This window comes from Aspergillus piperis (genome assembly GCF_003184755.1).
Source record: "Aspergillus piperis CBS 112811 unplaced genomic scaffold BO85scaffold_2, whole genome shotgun sequence".
In the NCBI taxonomy this organism is placed as follows: domain Eukaryota; kingdom Fungi; phylum Ascomycota; class Eurotiomycetes; order Eurotiales; family Aspergillaceae; genus Aspergillus; species Aspergillus piperis.
The window spans coordinates 736,397-753,506 of record NW_020291592.1 but is presented as its reverse complement, the minus strand read 5'-3'; the positions used below and the strand labels follow the sequence as shown (position 1 = coordinate 753,506).

At 50.5% G+C, this 17,110-nt stretch overlaps 7 protein-coding genes across 7 annotated transcripts; 5 read left to right on the top strand and 2 right to left on the bottom strand.

The window, feature by feature from the left end:
* Nucleotides 1–1,277: 1,277 nt before the first annotated feature.
* On the top strand, nt 1,278–3,713 carry BO85DRAFT_455885 (putative C6 transcription factor; the record flags this gene model as incomplete). The annotated part of the gene is made up of 4 exons (XM_025661413.1): nt 1,278–1,829; nt 1,882–3,459; nt 3,507–3,581; nt 3,633–3,713. The coding sequence occupies 4 exons, from the start codon at nt 1,278–1,280 to the stop codon at nt 3,711–3,713; spliced, it is 2,286 nt and encodes a 761-aa protein (XP_025519678.1).
* Nucleotides 3,713–4,672, top strand: BO85DRAFT_115981 (MAPEG family protein). The gene is made up of 3 exons (XM_025653871.1): nt 3,713–3,900; nt 3,958–4,250; nt 4,340–4,672. Exons 1-3 carry the CDS (start codon nt 3,896–3,898, stop codon nt 4,540–4,542), a joined length of 501 nt encoding a protein of 166 aa, XP_025519677.1. The 5' UTR covers nt 3,713–3,895; the 3' UTR covers nt 4,543–4,672.
* Nucleotides 4,673–5,428: 756 nt separating this feature from the next.
* BO85DRAFT_465666 (CobW domain protein) lies at nt 5,429–9,592 on the top strand (the record flags this gene model as incomplete). Its single annotated transcript, XM_025662076.1, has 9 exons — nt 5,429–5,895; nt 5,968–6,135; nt 6,206–6,379; nt 6,439–6,684; nt 6,737–7,099; nt 7,686–7,774; nt 7,828–8,139; nt 8,221–8,670; nt 8,737–9,592. The coding sequence occupies exons 1-9, from the start codon at nt 5,554–5,556 to the stop codon at nt 9,590–9,592; spliced, it is 3,000 nt and encodes a 999-aa protein (XP_025519676.1). The 5' UTR covers nt 5,429–5,553.
* Nucleotides 9,593–9,685: 93 nt separating this feature from the next.
* Nucleotides 9,686–11,489, bottom strand: BO85DRAFT_465665 (cytochrome P450; the record flags this gene model as incomplete). The annotated part of the gene is made up of 4 exons (XM_025662075.1): nt 9,686–10,300; nt 10,372–10,756; nt 10,829–11,244; nt 11,298–11,489. 4 exons carry the CDS (start codon nt 11,487–11,489, stop codon nt 9,686–9,688), a joined length of 1,608 nt encoding a protein of 535 aa, XP_025519675.1.
* Nucleotides 11,490–11,984: 495 nt separating this feature from the next.
* BO85DRAFT_516335 (SDR family oxidoreductase) lies at nt 11,985–13,174 on the top strand (the record flags this gene model as incomplete). Its single annotated transcript, XM_025664840.1, has 3 exons — nt 11,985–12,384; nt 12,440–12,833; nt 12,892–13,174. Exons 1-3 carry the CDS (start codon nt 12,060–12,062, stop codon nt 13,172–13,174), a joined length of 1,002 nt encoding a protein of 333 aa, XP_025519674.1. The 5' UTR covers nt 11,985–12,059.
* A 359-nt stretch (nt 13,175–13,533) lies between these two features.
* Nucleotides 13,534–15,046, bottom strand: BO85DRAFT_412378 (lipase/thioesterase family protein; the record flags this gene model as incomplete). Its single annotated transcript, XM_025657569.1, has 3 exons — nt 13,534–14,255; nt 14,330–14,475; nt 14,541–15,046. The coding sequence occupies 3 exons, from the start codon at nt 15,044–15,046 to the stop codon at nt 13,534–13,536; spliced, it is 1,374 nt and encodes a 457-aa protein (XP_025519673.1).
* BO85DRAFT_445156 (flavin-containing monooxygenase) lies at nt 15,034–16,741 on the top strand. The gene has a single exon (XM_025659189.1). It carries the CDS (start codon nt 15,118–15,120, stop codon nt 16,573–16,575), a length of 1,458 nt encoding a protein of 485 aa, XP_025519672.1. The 5' UTR covers nt 15,034–15,117; the 3' UTR covers nt 16,576–16,741.
* The last annotated feature ends 369 nt before the right edge of the window (nt 16,742–17,110 follow it).

The window sequence follows — 17,110 nt, the reverse complement described above, 5'->3', positions numbered from 1 at the left end:
ACATTCTAGGAGAAGCCAGACCTGTTTAGGGGTTTGGATTCAATTACTGTCAATTCAGTGGTTTTCAGTAACCGATATAGCAAATTGTAGTCCTGCTTAGGAGCCGATAGAGACTTGTGGATGGAAGGAACAGGCCAAGTTAATACGTTAGTGATATAATCGAAGTGGTCAGAACCTGTCGGTAATAGAGTGGAAGGGAGCTTGAAAGGGAACAGGACGATCGACAGGTGGCCTCAGACTATCACGGTAAGAAACATGTTACTTTGTAACCGGATTTCCTGTGTTGTGAATTTAGAAGCCCTTTAGGCATAGCATCCGGACGAGATCAGTGTGGAAAAGTCCAGGATTATTCTTTCGAGGAGAGTATTGACTATGCTCGGGGTTAGCTAGGCCCGAAGGCCGAGATAAAACAGATTGTTTTAGCTTAGCAGCTCCAATTGTTCACGGTATCTATCGACGGTTGGTAGCTATGAGGTCAGTTCGATGTCCCTGTGATAGAGATAATACCATGACAGCCAGTGGCTGAATTTCATTGATTTACTATTTATCTGTGGGAAAAGAGCATAAGATACAAGCATTCGTGCAATGTTCAGCCTTATGGGAATTGGAGCTAGACCAGATTCAACTAGAGCCGGCATGTGATGTTTGTCAAGCTTGCCGTTCCCTCCACTATCTTTCCCGAAGAGACGCCCTTCTTCTATATGCTGGATACAGTATAAATAGAACCTGATCTGTTTCAATCAATATATAAAGACACTGTTCGGGATGACTACTTAACAAGACAAGTTCCCCTTAGTTCACTGCTCACCTTTTCGTCTTGTGGGCCACTGACAAACCTGCTTATGTGAGGGAAGCTAACCAGAAACCGTAACTCCGAGCACTCGGACATCCACATCGAGCAAGTCCGATGCGTAATCCCGGATGACTCCTGAAAGAGGCCGACTAAACCATCGACTAACTAGATACTACTAAGAATCAAAAGTACCTCCAGGCTGCCACTAACCACTCAAGCCCATCAAGGGCCACACTCCCTGAATGACCACGTCTTTCTCCTGAACCAAATTAGGCAGCGAAGCCCGTGGGGCTCGGCTGTAAGCTTACAGATCAGATAAGACTTTGATGTTGCCGGTCGGCTGCCCTCCGCTTCATCTTCAACTTCACGACACTCCACCACCGATAGGACTACATCAGGTGACTTGGGCACGGTCGGTCCAACCCACCACCATCAGTCACATCATCGCCGCCAAACAAGAATATCGCTCTATCCAACGAAGGCCATGGATGAAGACCACTCCCCAAAGTCTCCGCCGCGACGGCGCAGACCACCCCTATCTTGTACCATTTGCAGGCGTCGCAAGTTAAAATGCGACCGCTCTCTACCATGTGGGCAATGCATGAAGTCCAAAACGCCAGATCAATGCATCTACGTTGGCCCTCAGGCGCCGGGGTCGGGGAGCGCTTCCCGCACCCCGCCAGAACGCGTGCGTATCTCCAGCAGTCGAGCCAGTCCGGCGCACGGGGGTCTCTACGTCTTTGATTCCAAGCACCAGTCCACCAATAGGGTCACCAAGCCAAAAGCGCGGTCAGACGAGTTGCACGAACTGCGCAGTCGCATTCAGTTCCTGGAAAGCGCTCTCTCCAAAACTGGGTCGATGCACACCCCAGAAAGTCTGGGTGGTGACTCGGTAGACATCGGGCATCGTTCGGGTCCGGAGTCGCAGAATCTCATTGACAATGTGAAAGATCTTCCCGATCGGTGTTGTTTTCGGGGGAAGAAAATCCGCACGCGATTCGTTGGACGGAGCCATGCGTCCGTCTCTTTGTCTTTTGTAAGTGTGTGTTGTGCCATGGCTGATTCGTGAATGGTGCTAATTTCCGCAGTTTGATGATGTTGGCAAATTCATGCGGGGCCGCCGCAGTACGATGAAGAGAATCCCCAATTACAAGAAATTCAAGAACTTCAAGGGGGAGATATGGGCTCGAGAGCGACAGGAGCACCAGCGTGCCTATCAGCAAAAGTCTCCCTCGCTTGAGGAGATGGTTCCGCCTCGACAAGTTGCTGACGAACTACTCAACTTGTATCTGACCACGTTTGAGACGACACACCGTATTTTGCATATCCCAACCTTCCTGGAGCAATACGAAAACTTCTGGTCGGGAGTGCAGCCGAAAGAACCGTCTTTTGTGGCGAAGCTTCTGGCATTGATGGCAGCCAGTTGCTGTTTTCTGGGCCCTAACACGAAGATCAATGGGGAGAGCAGGGTGTATCAGGCAGCCGCTGAATGGATTGCCGGCGTTCGGTCGTGGATAGCGTTCACGATGGTCAGCTCGACCATCGATTTTAACATTTTGCAGATCGAGTGTCTTTTGATGATTGCACGGCAGGCCGATGCTATTGACGGGGACATTGTGTGGATCTCCTCGGGCTCGCTCATACGGACTGCCATGACCATGGGACTGCATCGAGATCCTCATCGATTCGGTAAAATGACAAAATTTTGGGCCGAGATGCGACGGCGGCTGTGGGCAACCATTTTGGAGCTTGACTTGCAGTCGTCCTTGGATGGCGGTATGCCGCCTACGATCGACCTGGACGAATACGATTGCGAGGCGCCCTCGAACCTGGACGATTCCCAGCTGACGGAAAATATGGTCGATGACCCCGTTCCCAAAGATATAGGGGTATACACACAAAGCACCTTTCAGGTTTTGCTTCTGCAGTCGCTGCCCCTGCGAATCCGCATCGCCAAAGCCATCAACAGTCTGAAACTTACGATATCATATGATGAGGCCTTGCGGCTGAGCGAAGAGCTGATCCAACTCATGCACTTTGGCTTGGAGATCTTCCAGAAGGCCGGACCGGGCCCGTCATTCGCGCAGTCAATGTTGGTATTTTTGTTGCGGCGGTCGATTTTGGTTCTGAATCGGCCTTTTGCGCTGAGTATTATCCGGTCGCCCAAATTCTCTTACTCGCGGAAGATCTGCCTTGAGTCCGCCTTGGAGATCCTCTCTCACCACGAACCCCCGGCGAGCTCGCAGGTGAGCCCGCATCTGGGGCAACTGAGCGGAGGAATGTTCCGCGATGAATTCTTGCACGCTGCTCTGACAGTATGCGTTGAACTGTACCTGCAGGCAGGCGAGTTCAACACACATAACACATCGACAATGCAGTCCAGCGCGCTGACATCGTTGAACGATCTGGTACGGTCGCAGCAGGAGGTCATGATCGGGGCAGTCGAGCGAACGATTGAAACATTTGGAAGCCGAATTACGCCAAACGGCAAGGGAGGGAAGGCATTCTTTTTTCCGACGCTTGCCTTGTCATCGGTGAAGGCGCGACTGCGAGGGGAAGATCCGCAGAAGGCATTAGAGCAGGCTGCAATGCAATGTATGCAGATGAGCGAGCAGATGTTGCAGGGAGCAAGTTGGGAGACGGTCCGAGCCAAGGCTACGTCGACAGTAGGTGTACAGTTCGTGTTTCTAATGATATATGCTAACAGATGTAGCCGGTTTCTACGCCATCGTTGAATCTCGAGACGCCGGAAATGCAATTCGACCCTGCGTCGTATGGGTTAGATACGGTAAGTTCTCTGGTTTGACCATATGTTGGTGATTAATGCTAATGGACGCAGTCTGAATTCGGGACACTATTTGACCTCAACGACTTTGCGATCCCCGAAATGTGGGATCAGGACTTTCTGGCGCTATTGTAGATAAGGGTTGGTAGTACCGAGGCGTTGGGACAGCGAATTATTGCGATCAAGGATAAAAAGTTTCATGTGAAGCCGACAGGCTATGATGTACGATATGACTGCCGAACATTCCATAGATATAGTTAGTATATAATCTCTCCCATCTCAACAACAGGAATATCTCCCAACTAAGCACCATAACCATGTCGTAAGTCACACCGTCACTTTACACTACAGTACATCCTACTTAAAAGAACGATACCAGTTCCCTCCTCACAATCCTCGGCCTCACAGCCCCAGAAGGCCTCGACCTCCCCAACCGGGCTATCCCCTATCTCCTCTTCAACTGGTTCTACGCCTACGGCATCCTCAGCACCCGGCCTGCGAAACGTCTCCTCCGTATCGACCATAACGTCGCCCCCAGAGATGACTTGAAAGTCTACGGCGAGGCAGCCGTGCAAGCGGGGAAAATCTCCCGCAGACAGTTGGATCGACTCAAGCGGCAGGAGGCAGCGCATGCCAATGCCGTCGAGGGATTTCCGCTTTTCGTGGCGGCTGGTGCGTGACCATACCTTTTATCCCAACTGCCAATGTTCCTCTTTGGCATCATAGATAAAACCGCTAATTATGTATTTGGGGAGATATAGTGGTAGTAGCATTGCACACAGGCCTCCCCAACGACGTGATCAACTGTATCGGGGCATGGTACACGATATCTAGGATCCTGTTTGGACTTGCGTATGTGTTTATTGAATCGGAGACGTTGAGCTTTTCGCGGTCGGTGTTGTGGTGGTCTGGGAATATCAGTTGTATTACTGCTTTGGTGTTGGGAGGGAGGAAGTTGAATTGATTTATGTTGTCTGGATTGTGAGGATTTTCTGATTTTGGGATGGAATACTAAATGGATGATGGGGGGTGGATGTGTGTGGGGAATAAGTCGGAGATTGGGATCGCCTGTTGGGAATGATCTGCGGGGATTTAGTGGGGAAATAGATGTTTGGCTTTGGACCGAGGTAGACTTGTTTTTGGGGGGAGCTGATTTATGAGTTTATTGTGAATTGTAGTATGCTTTTAGATTTGAAATGGGTATGCATTGAATTGTTAACTTTGTTAACTTTGTTTAATTAATTTATTATCTAGGTTATGGTGTATAGTTCTAAATGTGGATAATTGTATAAAACCGATGTGCATCAACTCTGAGTTCTTTGACAGGCAGGTACGTACTACAGAGGTTATGATGAAATAAAGATATTAGTGAGAATCTAAACAACCAGTTATTCCTGCAATAATATATGGATTACAGTTGTGCTGTCAGAACAGTTGAGTCATGCTATGCTGCAATACAGCAATCCTCAATGTGGATTCCTACACCACGGAGGATATCATCCCACCAGCAAACCCACAACAACAACATTTCCAGCTCATCCTACATATACTAGTACACCATGATGAGTTACTACCCTCACAGCTAGCTAGTCACTCCACCAATTCCAACACATCACCCCATTTCTCAACCCATACCCAGAATCACCCTGAGTCAACCCTCGATTGGTGGGAAATTCCACCAACTGCCTCACAGACAATCCGGGGAAATTGTGCCAGCTCAGGCGGACCCCGTGCACCAGCCAAGATCCCCATGACAGGTGGGAAATTGTTCTCCCTGGTTTCCCCGTGGGGTTACCCCAAATTCTTCCCCAGATTATCGAGATTGCTATGATGTTATCGATCGTATGTATCTGGGGTACATACAGATAGACCTACCTACCTAGAAGAATTCATATATAATAGAAGACCAATGCCTCTTTAACTTTCACTCAGACCGAAATTAAAAGCAAACGGAAGAAAGGAATCGGCCTGCAAAATGCATCTTCTCCCCTTAACCTTCTTCCTCACCGCCGCTTTCGGCGTCTCCGTCCCCAGATCTCCCCTCATCCCCGGCGCACAAATCATTCCTGCGTCCAACACAGCACATCTACACGCCATTGGAGCTCAATATCCCAAGTATCCAGACCGCGAAACAGTTACTATTCGACCCTCGCGGAACGAACTGGACGATGTGTCCAGTGACTTCCTCTGGGGCTTGAAGCAGGCGAACCATGGTGGTCGGTTATTGTTGAAGCGGGGGGAGACCTATGTGATCGGGAAGAAGTTGGACTTGACCTTCTTGGATAATATTGAAGTGCAGCTTGAAGGGGAGATTCAGGTACATTCCTTCCTTTTCTTCCAGTGAGAAATCAGATTATGATATAGGATACTGACTCTAGTGCTTATGTAGTTTACCAACAACATCACCTACTGGCAAGCCAACAACTTCTACTACGACTTCCAGAAATCCATTACCTTCTGGCGCTGGGGTGGTCAGGACATCAAGATCTTCGGAAGTGGTGTGCTGAACGGCAATGGACAGAAATGGTATGATGAATTTGCTGGGAAGCAGATCTTGGTATGCTACATCCATATACCCTCCCTGCAAGGAAGGAATATGCTTATGCTGATAATGGCAATAACTATAGGACTCTGACAACACATTCTACCGCCCCATCCTCTTCCTCACCGATAACGCAACCCGCGTCTCGGTCGAGGGCATCACGCAGCTGAATTCGCCGTGCTGGACGAACTTTTTCGTTCGCACTAATGATGTCTCCTTTGATAATGTGTACATTCATGCGTTTTCGACTAATGCTTCGGTCAGTTCTTCCCTGGCGTCTACTTTGGTCCCAATGGCATCAATGCTAACTGATCACAGTCCGACCCCGCCAACACCGACGGTATGGACTCTCTCGAAGTCGACGGTGTCAGCTTCACCAATATGCGCATCGATGTCGGAGATGACTGCTTCTCGCCGAAGCCGAACACGACCAACATTTTCGTTCAGAACATGTGGTGCAACAACACGCACGGCGTGAGCATGGGTAGTATTGGTCAGTACGCTGGTGAGATGGATATCATTGAGAACGTGTACATTGAGAATGTGACGTTGCTGAATGGACAGGTACGTCGCTCGTCACCCACTGACCCATATTACAAACACTGATGTGAAATAGAACGGCGCCCGTCTCAAAGCCTGGGCCGGCCAAGATGTCGGCTACGGCCGCATCAACAACGTCACGTACAAGAACATCCAGATCCAGAACACGGATGCGCCGATCGTGTTGGACCAGTGCTACTTTGATATCAACGCTACAGAGTGTGCCGAGTACCCGTCTGCTGTGAACATTACCAACATCTCGTTTGAGAATATTTGGGGTTCATCCTCAGGTAAAGATGGCAAGATTGTGGCGGATCTGGTCTGTTCGCCAGATGCGGTGTGCACGAATATTACCCTGTCGAATGTCAATATAACGAGCCCCAAGGGAACTGCGGAGATTGTGTGTGATGATATCCAGGGTGGAATTGGGGTGGATTGTGTGAGTGATGATAGTGTTACGCGGTAGATACTCGCATGGTCCATTTGATGTCTCCCGTCGATGATTATGTCACATATGGTAGTAGTAAAACAAATAGAACTATGTTTATTTACTGATTACATTCCTCTTATTAGTAAAGCACGCAATGTGGTACGACACTGAGTACCTTGGTAAACCATAAGATCTACTAGTACTACCTTGTAGACAAGAGGACCTTGGGTGCAAACCAATCACGACGTCGATAAAACTAACCAACCCTAAGTAGTATACATTAGTATATACACCTTGGTGGTGACAACTATATAACATAGATGAAGTAGACAATATTACTCTACTCCTCCATTTGATTCTGATCCTTCTCAATCTAATCTCTCAAAAAGTAACAAAAGATTTCAAGAAAATGATCGACTCCGGCAAAGAATCCCTCCACCCAGCAATCCCCAACAATGCATTGGAGAGCCCAGCTCCTACATCCAAGAGGAGAAAGTTGCCTGTTACTCTCCTTTCTGGATTCCTAGTACTTCTCTCTCGGCCCCCTCCGACATTCCCAAGCCCACAGAAAACTAATATAATGGCTCCTAACTAGGGAAGTGGCAAAACTACGCTCCTCGAACACATCCTCCTTTCGCCTGACCATGGCCTCCGCATCGCAGTCATAGTGAATGACATGAGCAGGTACATTACCCATTCATCCTCTATATACATGTACCTTCTAACAATAGGAATAGTCTCAACATCGACGCAACCCTAATCAAACACCACCACACCGTCTCGCACACAAAAGAATCCCTTATCCAGCTGCAAAACGGCTGTATATGCTGCACTCTCCGCGGGGATTTACTCGCCGAGCTAGCACGACTCGCATCGCAAGATGGAGTCGAGTACGTCGTGATCGAAAGCACGGGGATTAGTGAGCCGATGCAGGTGGCTGAGACGTTCACCGCGGAGTTTGGGGCCGCGATGTTGGAGGCGGATGGGGATGGGAGTGGAGCTGAACAGCAGGTGTTGAGTGTGGAGGAGAGGAGGGTTATTGAGGATATGTATATCTCTCCCTTCCTTCCCCCCATCATCTTTTTCATTATACGAGTGATGTGTGCTGATGGATCGGTATGTATGTATAGTGTCAAACAAGGCGGCCTACACACCCTCACCAGCCTCGACACAACCGTAACCGTCATCGACGCATTCAATCTCTACTCGAATCTCGATACCGCAGAGTTCCTCTCAGATAGATATACCTCTGGGGAAGTCATCCCGGAAGACGAGAGAACCATCTCCGATCTAATGGTCGATCAGATTGAGTTTGCGGATGTGATTATCATCAATAAGATTGATCTTGTTGATAAGGTTGCCAAGGACAAAATCCACACGTTGATTAAATTACTTAACCCCGCTGCGAAGGTCTTGGAGGCGAAGTACTCCAAGATTGATGTGCGGGAGATTCTGGACACGGGGAGGTTCGATTTCGTTAAGGCGGCGAGTGGTGCCGGTTGGTTGAGGAGTCTGCATGAGATGAGTCGGTTGAGTACGGGGAATGGGGAGAGGGTGGCGCCGAGGCCGGAGACGCTTGAGTATGTATTGCTTTCCTTTTCTAATTCTCTGTTTCATGATTAGGTTCGTTGGCTAATGTTGGACAGGTATGGCATTAATAACTTTGTGTATACGGCTAGACGGCCGTTTCATCCGCGCAGGCTGTTCAAGTTGCTGCATGATAAGTTTATTATTTTGCAGAATGCGGCTGGGGAGGATGGTGATGACGACGACGAGGAGGAAGAGGAAGAAGATGATGTTGATGATGTTGATGATGAAGAGATGAAAGATGACGATGAAAACAACACCGAAGACGACGACGAAGAAGAAGAAGATGAAGATGATGAAGACATTACCTCCATCCCACCCGAAACCATCCTGTCCAACAAACGCTCCGACCCCATCCTCGCCCCCATCCTCCGCTCCAAAGGCTTCTTCTGGCTCGCCACCCGCCCATACCAATTCGGCGAATGGAGTCAAGCCGGCGCCATGCTGACATTAGGCTGTGGTGGCGGGTGGTTCGCCGAACTACCAGACGAAGCATGGCCGGAGGATGCGGACGTGCGCAAGTCCATTGAAGATGACTTCAAGGGCGAATGGGGCGATCGGCGTCAGGAGATTGTGTTCATTGGTGAGGGTATTGATACGACGGCCATTAAAAAGCTGCTTGATGAGTGTCTGTTGGACAAAAAGGAGATGAAGAAGTGGGAGAAGGTGATGCGGACGAAGGGTGTTAAGAGGGCAGAGAAGCAGGAGATCATGGCGGGGATTTGGGAGGATGGATGGGAGGATTGGCCGGATTTGGAGGATGATGATATCAAAGATGAGGAGGAGGTAAAGGGGGAGAAGAGTGGGAAGAGGAAGGCGAGTGAGTTGTTGAATGGTCATGGACATGGCCATGGTCATGGGCATTCTCATGCACATGGACCGGGACATAAGAGTCGACCAGTGGTCAAGAAGTGATGCTATGATGAAATTATAGACTGGTATTAACAAAAGTAACTATTTGCATAACTCATAACATTTATACACTCTCAATCCCAAATCCACAAGTATTTACCATCCCTCCACCCTCCTCATCCTCAAATGCATCCCCTCAACCGGCTTCGTCGTAACCGCTCCAGCAATATGAATAACCTGGTTTGGATCCTTCATTTCCACCTCATACCTCCCCAACACTCCCGCCAACGCGCACCTTAACTCGGCTTTAGCAAAGTCCTTCCCAATACACGCCCTCTGCCCATGCAAAAACGTTATCTGGGCATAATTCGTCCCGGCTCCTCCATGTCCATTCACCACCTGATTTCCCTCTTTATCCGTGTCCACCCATCGCTCTGGCCTGAACACATCCGCGTCCTCGCCCCAGAACTCTGGGCTGCGATTAATAGCGTACGGGCAGAGAAGGATCCTCGTTCCTTTCGGGATGGCGGTATTGGCGACAGTAGTGTCGCGGATGGATTCACGCAGAGTCAGAGGGACGGTGGGATACAGGCGGAGTACCTCCTGGACGATGCCGTTCAGTAGGGGCAGGGATTCAAGGTCTGCGTGGGTGATAGGTGACGATCCTGTTGGAATACGGGAACGGATCTCGTCTCGCAGACGGGGCTGGTATGTTGGGTGTAGCGTGAGAAGGTAGCAGGCCCAGGTGAAGGCGCTGGCGGTGGTCTCGTGCTGTCTTCTATTTAGTATATATGCCCTTCATAGATTTTAGGGATCAGGGTGGGGGTTGGGTCAATACATACACCAGCAGCAAGGAACGTCAGCATCTGATCAACCAGCTCATCGTCACTAAAGTCACCCCCTAGCATCATCGTGCCGAGAATGTCCGCTTCCAGTTCTGCGGCCGTGGCTTTCGTCTGAAGCATCGCGGCTCTCTTCTCTGCTACAATGTCCTTGCACAGGTCGCGGAGGAAGCCTGTCTCTGTGTCGATGACCTTGTTCATGCGCCATGGCAGCTTCCGGGCAAACCACTGCGGGAGGAGAACGTTGACTGCCAAGAAGGCAATCTTTTCGCGGGTTGGCTCCAAAATGGCGAGGAAGCTGTCGGCGACTTTATTCTCGGGGTTGTGGAGCGAGCGAAAGTCGCGGCCCATGGCGGCGGGGCCGATGATATCTAGTGTTAGACGACTATTCGTCGCTTAGTATTGTAATTTTCAAAGGTGGGATGTTGGCTGCTAAAAAGTAAAGGGGATGGTGTACCTCGCCCAAACACTCATCTCCACACACGACTCATTCGCATCCATCTCTTTCTGCAGCTCATCCATCAAGAACCCCGTCTTCTCCCACATCAGCGCATACAGCGCACGAATATGCCGGACGTTGAACGACGGCGTCAACGCCCGACGTTGCTTCTTATGTGCACTCCCTTCGGACAGAATCAGCCCGAAGCCGATGATTCGTGCTAGAAATTCGCGAGTGCGCCAGGGCTTCTCGAAGTCATACGTGTTCGTGCTCATGATGTCCAGCAGGGCCTGGTGGCTCGTGGCGATCAAGAAGCTGCGGTTGAGAATGTCGCGGAAATGAATGAGGCCATTGTTGGGGATGGTTTTCATCCATTGCAGTGGGAGACGGCCGCGGGGGTCGTCGAAGAGGACGCGCGCATGGTCGAGGTTGCCCTGGAGCTTTTAGTGACTGTTATTGCAACGAGAAGGTAGAGTACAAAGTATACCGGTAGAGTAGGCAGATGACGCAATGGATTCACAAAGTATGGATAGATAATGAACCCCCAGACAAATCGGAGAATAAGATTGCCTGCCAGTGCGAGCAGCGTCACACTGCGAAAGGCCCAGTCGGGGAGTAAACTGTGTTGAAGAAGGTAGCCCTCTACGAGGGACGCTGCCAGCAGCACGAGAGAGTCCATGATGTGATACAATGTTGGACAGACATCGCAGAGAATACTTCCAAGATGAAAGTCATGTTGAGGAGAAATATTGCAGTCGGAAAAAGAGTATGAGGATCGACATCATCTAGGGTCAACCGAAGTGCGTCTGTCTTGCCTCGGTTGCCATGAGCCGACGATCAGCCCTAGTTAACCCCTCATCTCTCAACATTATCAGATAGGCTAGTACGGAGTAGATATGGAGTATATCCTACCCCAATACCTTATTCATGGGGACAGGAACAAATCACATGGGATCGGCACCGTTGATCGGCGTCAATGCAAACCAGTGGAGCAACATCTCCGCAATTTGTTGTTTGTCCGAAAGTTAACCGCGGATCAATCGCAACGATTTCCCGTTTGGGGAGTTCTCAGTTTGTGGAATGTACGGAATGTACAGAATGCCACATTCATGCCACAATCTTCAGCCATGTGAGCCGAGGCCATCAATAGAAGGGGATATATAGCAGGGACTGCCACAATTTTACCTTATCTTAGCTTGATCAAGGTACCTTGAACAAGTCACTACCAATAGAATCGCATCCCACCATCATGTCATTCATCCCTCCTGTTGTCCACGAATGGACTCAAACTGCTCTGGCCCATCTGCCCCCTCCAGCTCAGCAAGCATTGCTGCACCCGCTGGTCCCTAAAGCTCTCGCTGCTATCTTAGCATTCACTGCTCTGCGCCAAACCAACCGCGCCCTCAATTCGCTATCTCTTAGCAACTTCAGCACCCGGAAATGGGACAATGCCCGTGAACTCGTTCTCCTAACTGGTGGATGCAGTGGCATCGGCAAGCAAGTCATGACAGAACTATCGTCGCAGGGCGCGAAAGTCATCATTCTTGACATTAGTGAACCCACCTTCAAACTCCGTACGCTCACTTCCCTACATCGTATGCAAAAATATCAGCTACTAATGTAAAGCAGCACCCAACGTCCACTTCTACAAAGCAGACATCACCTCCTCCGCCGCACTGCACCCCGTGGCAGAACAAATCCGGCGCGAGCACGGCCATCCCACAGTCCTCGTTAACAATGCAGGTGTCGCCAACGACGCGACGATCCTCGACGAACCCGAGGCCAAGATCAGACAAACTTTCGAAGTGAATACGATTTCGCACTTTCTCACCGTGAAGGAGTTTCTCCCCGCCATGATTGAGCGAAACCATGGCCACGTGGTGACGGTGGCTAGTCAGGCTAGTTTCATGTCGCTTGGAGAGATTGTGGATTACAGCTGTTCGAAGGCGAGTGCGTTGGCATTCCATGAAGGGTTGGGGCAGGAGTTGAAGTATTGGCATAAGACTACGGGGGTGAAGACGAGGTAAGTTCCCTTCTCTTTTGTCTTTTTTGATGCAGGGAAGAGGGCTAATAGTGCATAGTGTGGTTCATCCTCTGTGGGTGCGCACACCCATGATTCAGCAACTCACAGATGCTGGAAAGGAATTCAAGCAGCCTGTTTTGACGGTGGAGAGGGTGGGCAGCACCATTGCGAAGCAGATTTTGTCAGGGAAGAGTGGACAGCTTGTTTTACCTGAATCATTGTGGTGGATTAGTTTGGTGCGGGCGTGGCCGACATGGTTGCAGGAGACGGCGAGGGGGTTGGCGTCGAAGGATTTGGTCAAGTTGAGATCGTGGCAGAAAGAGAATGATGTTAGTAAATAGTTGCTTATTTGGTTGTGGTGTTTAGGCGGTTCATGTATAATGCTAATATAATGATTTGTGTAAGATGCATTGCATGAGTTGAATTTATTGATGGAGTTAGAACAAGAAACGGTGTAGCTACTTGGTCAAAGTGTATATGATATGTCAAAATTCTTTCAAGGCACATACTGCCTGCTACGTGGCATCTCGTCTTGACCTATCTCAAAATATACCAATTTCATGTCTCATTGCATATGTACTATTCAAATATTCACAAGAAAAAAAAAAAAATACTACAACTGAACTTATACCAACAATGAAGCTATCCCCTGCCAGCAATATATACTCCTTTCCAGCCATACACATCAGCACTGCAGCCATCACAGAGTCTCCCCCAACCACCCCCTCACTCTCATCCCCTGCCCTGTCTCTTCCTTCTCGCCAATATACAGATTATAGATCGGCGCTACATGTCCCTCCCCCTCTCCAACACAAAACTCCATCTCCCCCTTGAACCCCTCCCTCAACTTCTCCACAAACCCCTCAATCACAGGCAACAGAATCTCTCTCCCGCCACCACAAACCAACACCTTCTCCACGGGGAACGACTCAAACCACTCCGCCGGCGCGCTCGACAAATCCGTATAATGGTCCCGTTCCCCGGACCCAAGATACGCCTGCGCCCAGGGCCCCGCAACAGCGGGGGTAATCAGGTCCCCGCGCGAGTCAATCTCCTGGTCGGTGTAGTCCGAGGCTAGACTAGTCCAGGGAGCGATCATGATGGCTCCGCGGAGGGATTCTTCACAAGGGATGGGGGTGATCTGAGGGTGGGGATGAGCGAGGTGGGAGAGGACTCCACCGACGAGATTCCCGCCTGCGGAGTCCCCGCCAAGGATGATTTGGGATAGGGAGTGAGTGGTCAGGATGTGGCGGAGGGCGGAGGTTGCTTGGCGGAGTTGAGTTGGGTAAGTGGCTCCCGGAGCGAGAGTGTAGGTTAGTGTGAAGATGGAGAGTGATTTGTTGTGGTATTTCCGCAGATGAGTTATAAGGTTCAAGAAGAACTGGAAGTAGCCTCTGTTGGCGGGGAGGGCGAAGCCGCCTCCTATATTTGTTTTGTGAGTGGGAGGTTGTAGAGAAGGGATGATGGAAGGGGGAGGAGGGAGGGGATGAATGTACCGTGATACCAAATCAAGATATTGTCCGCTTTCGGGTCCCCGATCCAATGTCCCAGAGCCCCGTCACCCAAGTCTACTGTCTTGGAGGGTAGCTTGTGCTTCCGGACGTAACGTTCGTAGTTTTGGTCCGTGGTTGGGAGGGCATATCTGCATTGTTAGTGGACATGGGCATTGTCGGGGTTGGTTGCGGTCGAGTAATGTAACAAACATACTGCATTTGGGCCACTGTCAAGCGGGCCGTGGCTTTGCGGAAAGCCGCATAGCCAATATGAAGCACCAACGTTTTAGGGTATGCGGCAGAGCGCCAAAGGGAGGTCAGGAGGGCCCAGAAAACTGTCAAAGTAATTGACGCAAGAGCTGGCACCAAGTCCAGTTTCTCCGCCAAAGAGAGCGAGATTTTGGGAGCAATCATATCGGGTGGGATACCGGTCTCAAGATAGCAAGTGCTGTTTACAGTAATGGCTACATCCTGGCTGTGCGACAGCGAGTTTAAGTCTTCACGGGCCACTGTGTCACCCAGTCTGAATTGCAAAAGATCCAAGAGGCCGATTCGGTTCAATCGCATGTGAGGGTCGCAAGGGTTGCCGTTTTGGGAGGGATTGGCCGCTGATCGCCAGGTCCAATTTTGATGCCCCAACGGCCGGCGGTTGCGATCTCTCAGGATAGCCTCGGACTCATCATTGCGCTGCATCTGCAGCCGAGGCCATGTGAGCTGCATGCCTCGTTATAAGTAGCCTGTACGACCGCTCATTTCATCATCCACCATCATCATACCGCTCTTGTTCCATCATGGAGACTGACTTAGACGTTGTTATTGTCGGTGCCGGCATCTCCGGCATCAATGCGGCATATCGCATTCAATCTCAATTTCCCAACTATCGTTACACTATTCTAGAGGCCCGCGATGCTCTTGGCGGCACCTGGGATTTCTTCAAATATCCCGGCATTCGCTCCGACTCCGATCTCTTCTCCTTCGGCTTCTCGTGGTTTCCCTGGGATGGTAATAGCCCCATCGCCGAGGCCTCCTCCATCCGCTCATATATGCACCGCGCCACTCGCAAATTTGGCATCGACAAGAAAATTCGCTACCAGCACCGCCTACTCGGCGCCGACTGGTCCTCCTCCGACCAGCTCTGGTCCCTGACCGTCGACCATGACGGGCAATCACGCGCCCTGACTGCACGGTTCGTCATTTTCGGCACCGGCTACTACGACTACAGACAACCTCTCGAAGCCGATATCCCGAACCTGTCCCGCTTCTCGGGGGAAGTCATCCATCCTCAATTCTGGCCCGAAGACCTTGACTACAGCAACAAGAAGATCGTAGTCGTCGGCTCCGGTGCCACTGCTATCACTCTGATTCCCAAGCTGGCCGAGAAGGCCGCGCAAGTAACCATGCTGCAGCGCAGCCCAACTTATATCCTCTCCTTGCCCAACCGCAACCGCTCATGGTACAGCTACATTTTACCCGCCGCCATCTCGCGCCGCATCCAGCGCATCACCTGGTTCATCAGCGGCCACCTCTTCTTCCTCTTCTGCCGGACCTTCCCTACAGTCGCGCGCTTCCTTCTCCGTCTCTCCGTCTCCAGCCAACTGCCCGCTCACGTCTCCCACTCCCCGCATTTCAAACCCCGCTACAACCCCTGGGATCAGCGTCTCTGCATCTGCCCGGACGGCGACTTCTTCCGCGCCCTGCACACCGGCCACGCCGACGTGAAAACCGACACCATCTCTACCGTCACCGAATCGGGCGTCGAGCTCGCCTCCGGCGACTCCCTCAATGCGGACATCATTGTCACAGCCACAGGGCTGAGACTGCTTATTGCCGGCGGCGCCTCCGTCACGGTCGATGGTGAACCCATCCACATCCCCAGCAAGTTCCTCTGGCATGGCATGATGATGCAGGATCTGCCCAATGCAGCGTTCGTGATCGGGTACACCAATGCGTCGTGGACGTTGGGCGCCGATGCTACGGCGTTGTTTATCTGTCGGCTGTTGAAGCACTTGGAGGCGGCTGGTGTGAAGGCGGCTGTTCCACGGTTGCAGCCGGGAGAGGCGGGAAGCTTGAAGGAGCGGCCGCTGTTGAATTTAAATTCGACGTATATCACCCGCGCGTCGGGGGCGTTGCCCAAGGCGGCAGATCGGGGGCCGTGGGTGTCCAGAGGAAATTACTTGAAGGATGTATGGTTTGCGGAACATGGGGATTTGGATGGGTTGGTGTTTGAGGGGGGAAAGAAGCAGCTGTGATGCTTGATCAGTAAATTAGAGTATGGAGGACCGTTCGGCGGAGTGATTGATTTGGTGTTGGCTTCATGTTCATGTATTATGACTGGCGTATATATATCCTTTTGCGTTTTTACTTTTATTCTGAAGATATTACTACATTTCAATGCAAGATATATCTCCTGTTGAAGTCATATATTCTTCCTTCCCAGGAAGATAAGTCCTTCACTCCTATTTTAGTGTATCAGAGATCCGCCTTTCTACATTCAACATACATGAAGATAATGAATCCAGTTTCAAGGGCTCCACTAAATTATGAGTTCTTTTTCATTCTAATCGGATTGTAGTTCGAATATCACACAAAGTACTGAATCATGCATGATGCTGAATACGGAATGACATCATACCCAATAACAGCAAACCTACATCCCGAACTCGGGTGCCGATAACTCTATGAAAAAAGTAAGAAGTCAAATTCCTTCCGGGCGATCCGCATATCCACATCTAGATACTATCAGGTTCTAGACGATGATTTTGGGGATGGAAGTCCTTGCTTGTT

Bases quoted from the DNA above. Each gene is read 5' to 3' on its own strand.
- BO85DRAFT_445156 (XM_025659189.1), top strand. From the start codon at position 15,118: ATGGAGACTGACTTAGACGTTGTTATTGTCGGTGCCGGCATCTCCGGC.
- BO85DRAFT_115981 (XM_025653871.1), top strand. The intron at 4,251-4,339 runs GTGCGTGACCAT...GGGGAGATATAG, and splicing joins TCCGCTTTTCGTGGCGGCTG to TGGTAGTAGCATTGCACACA.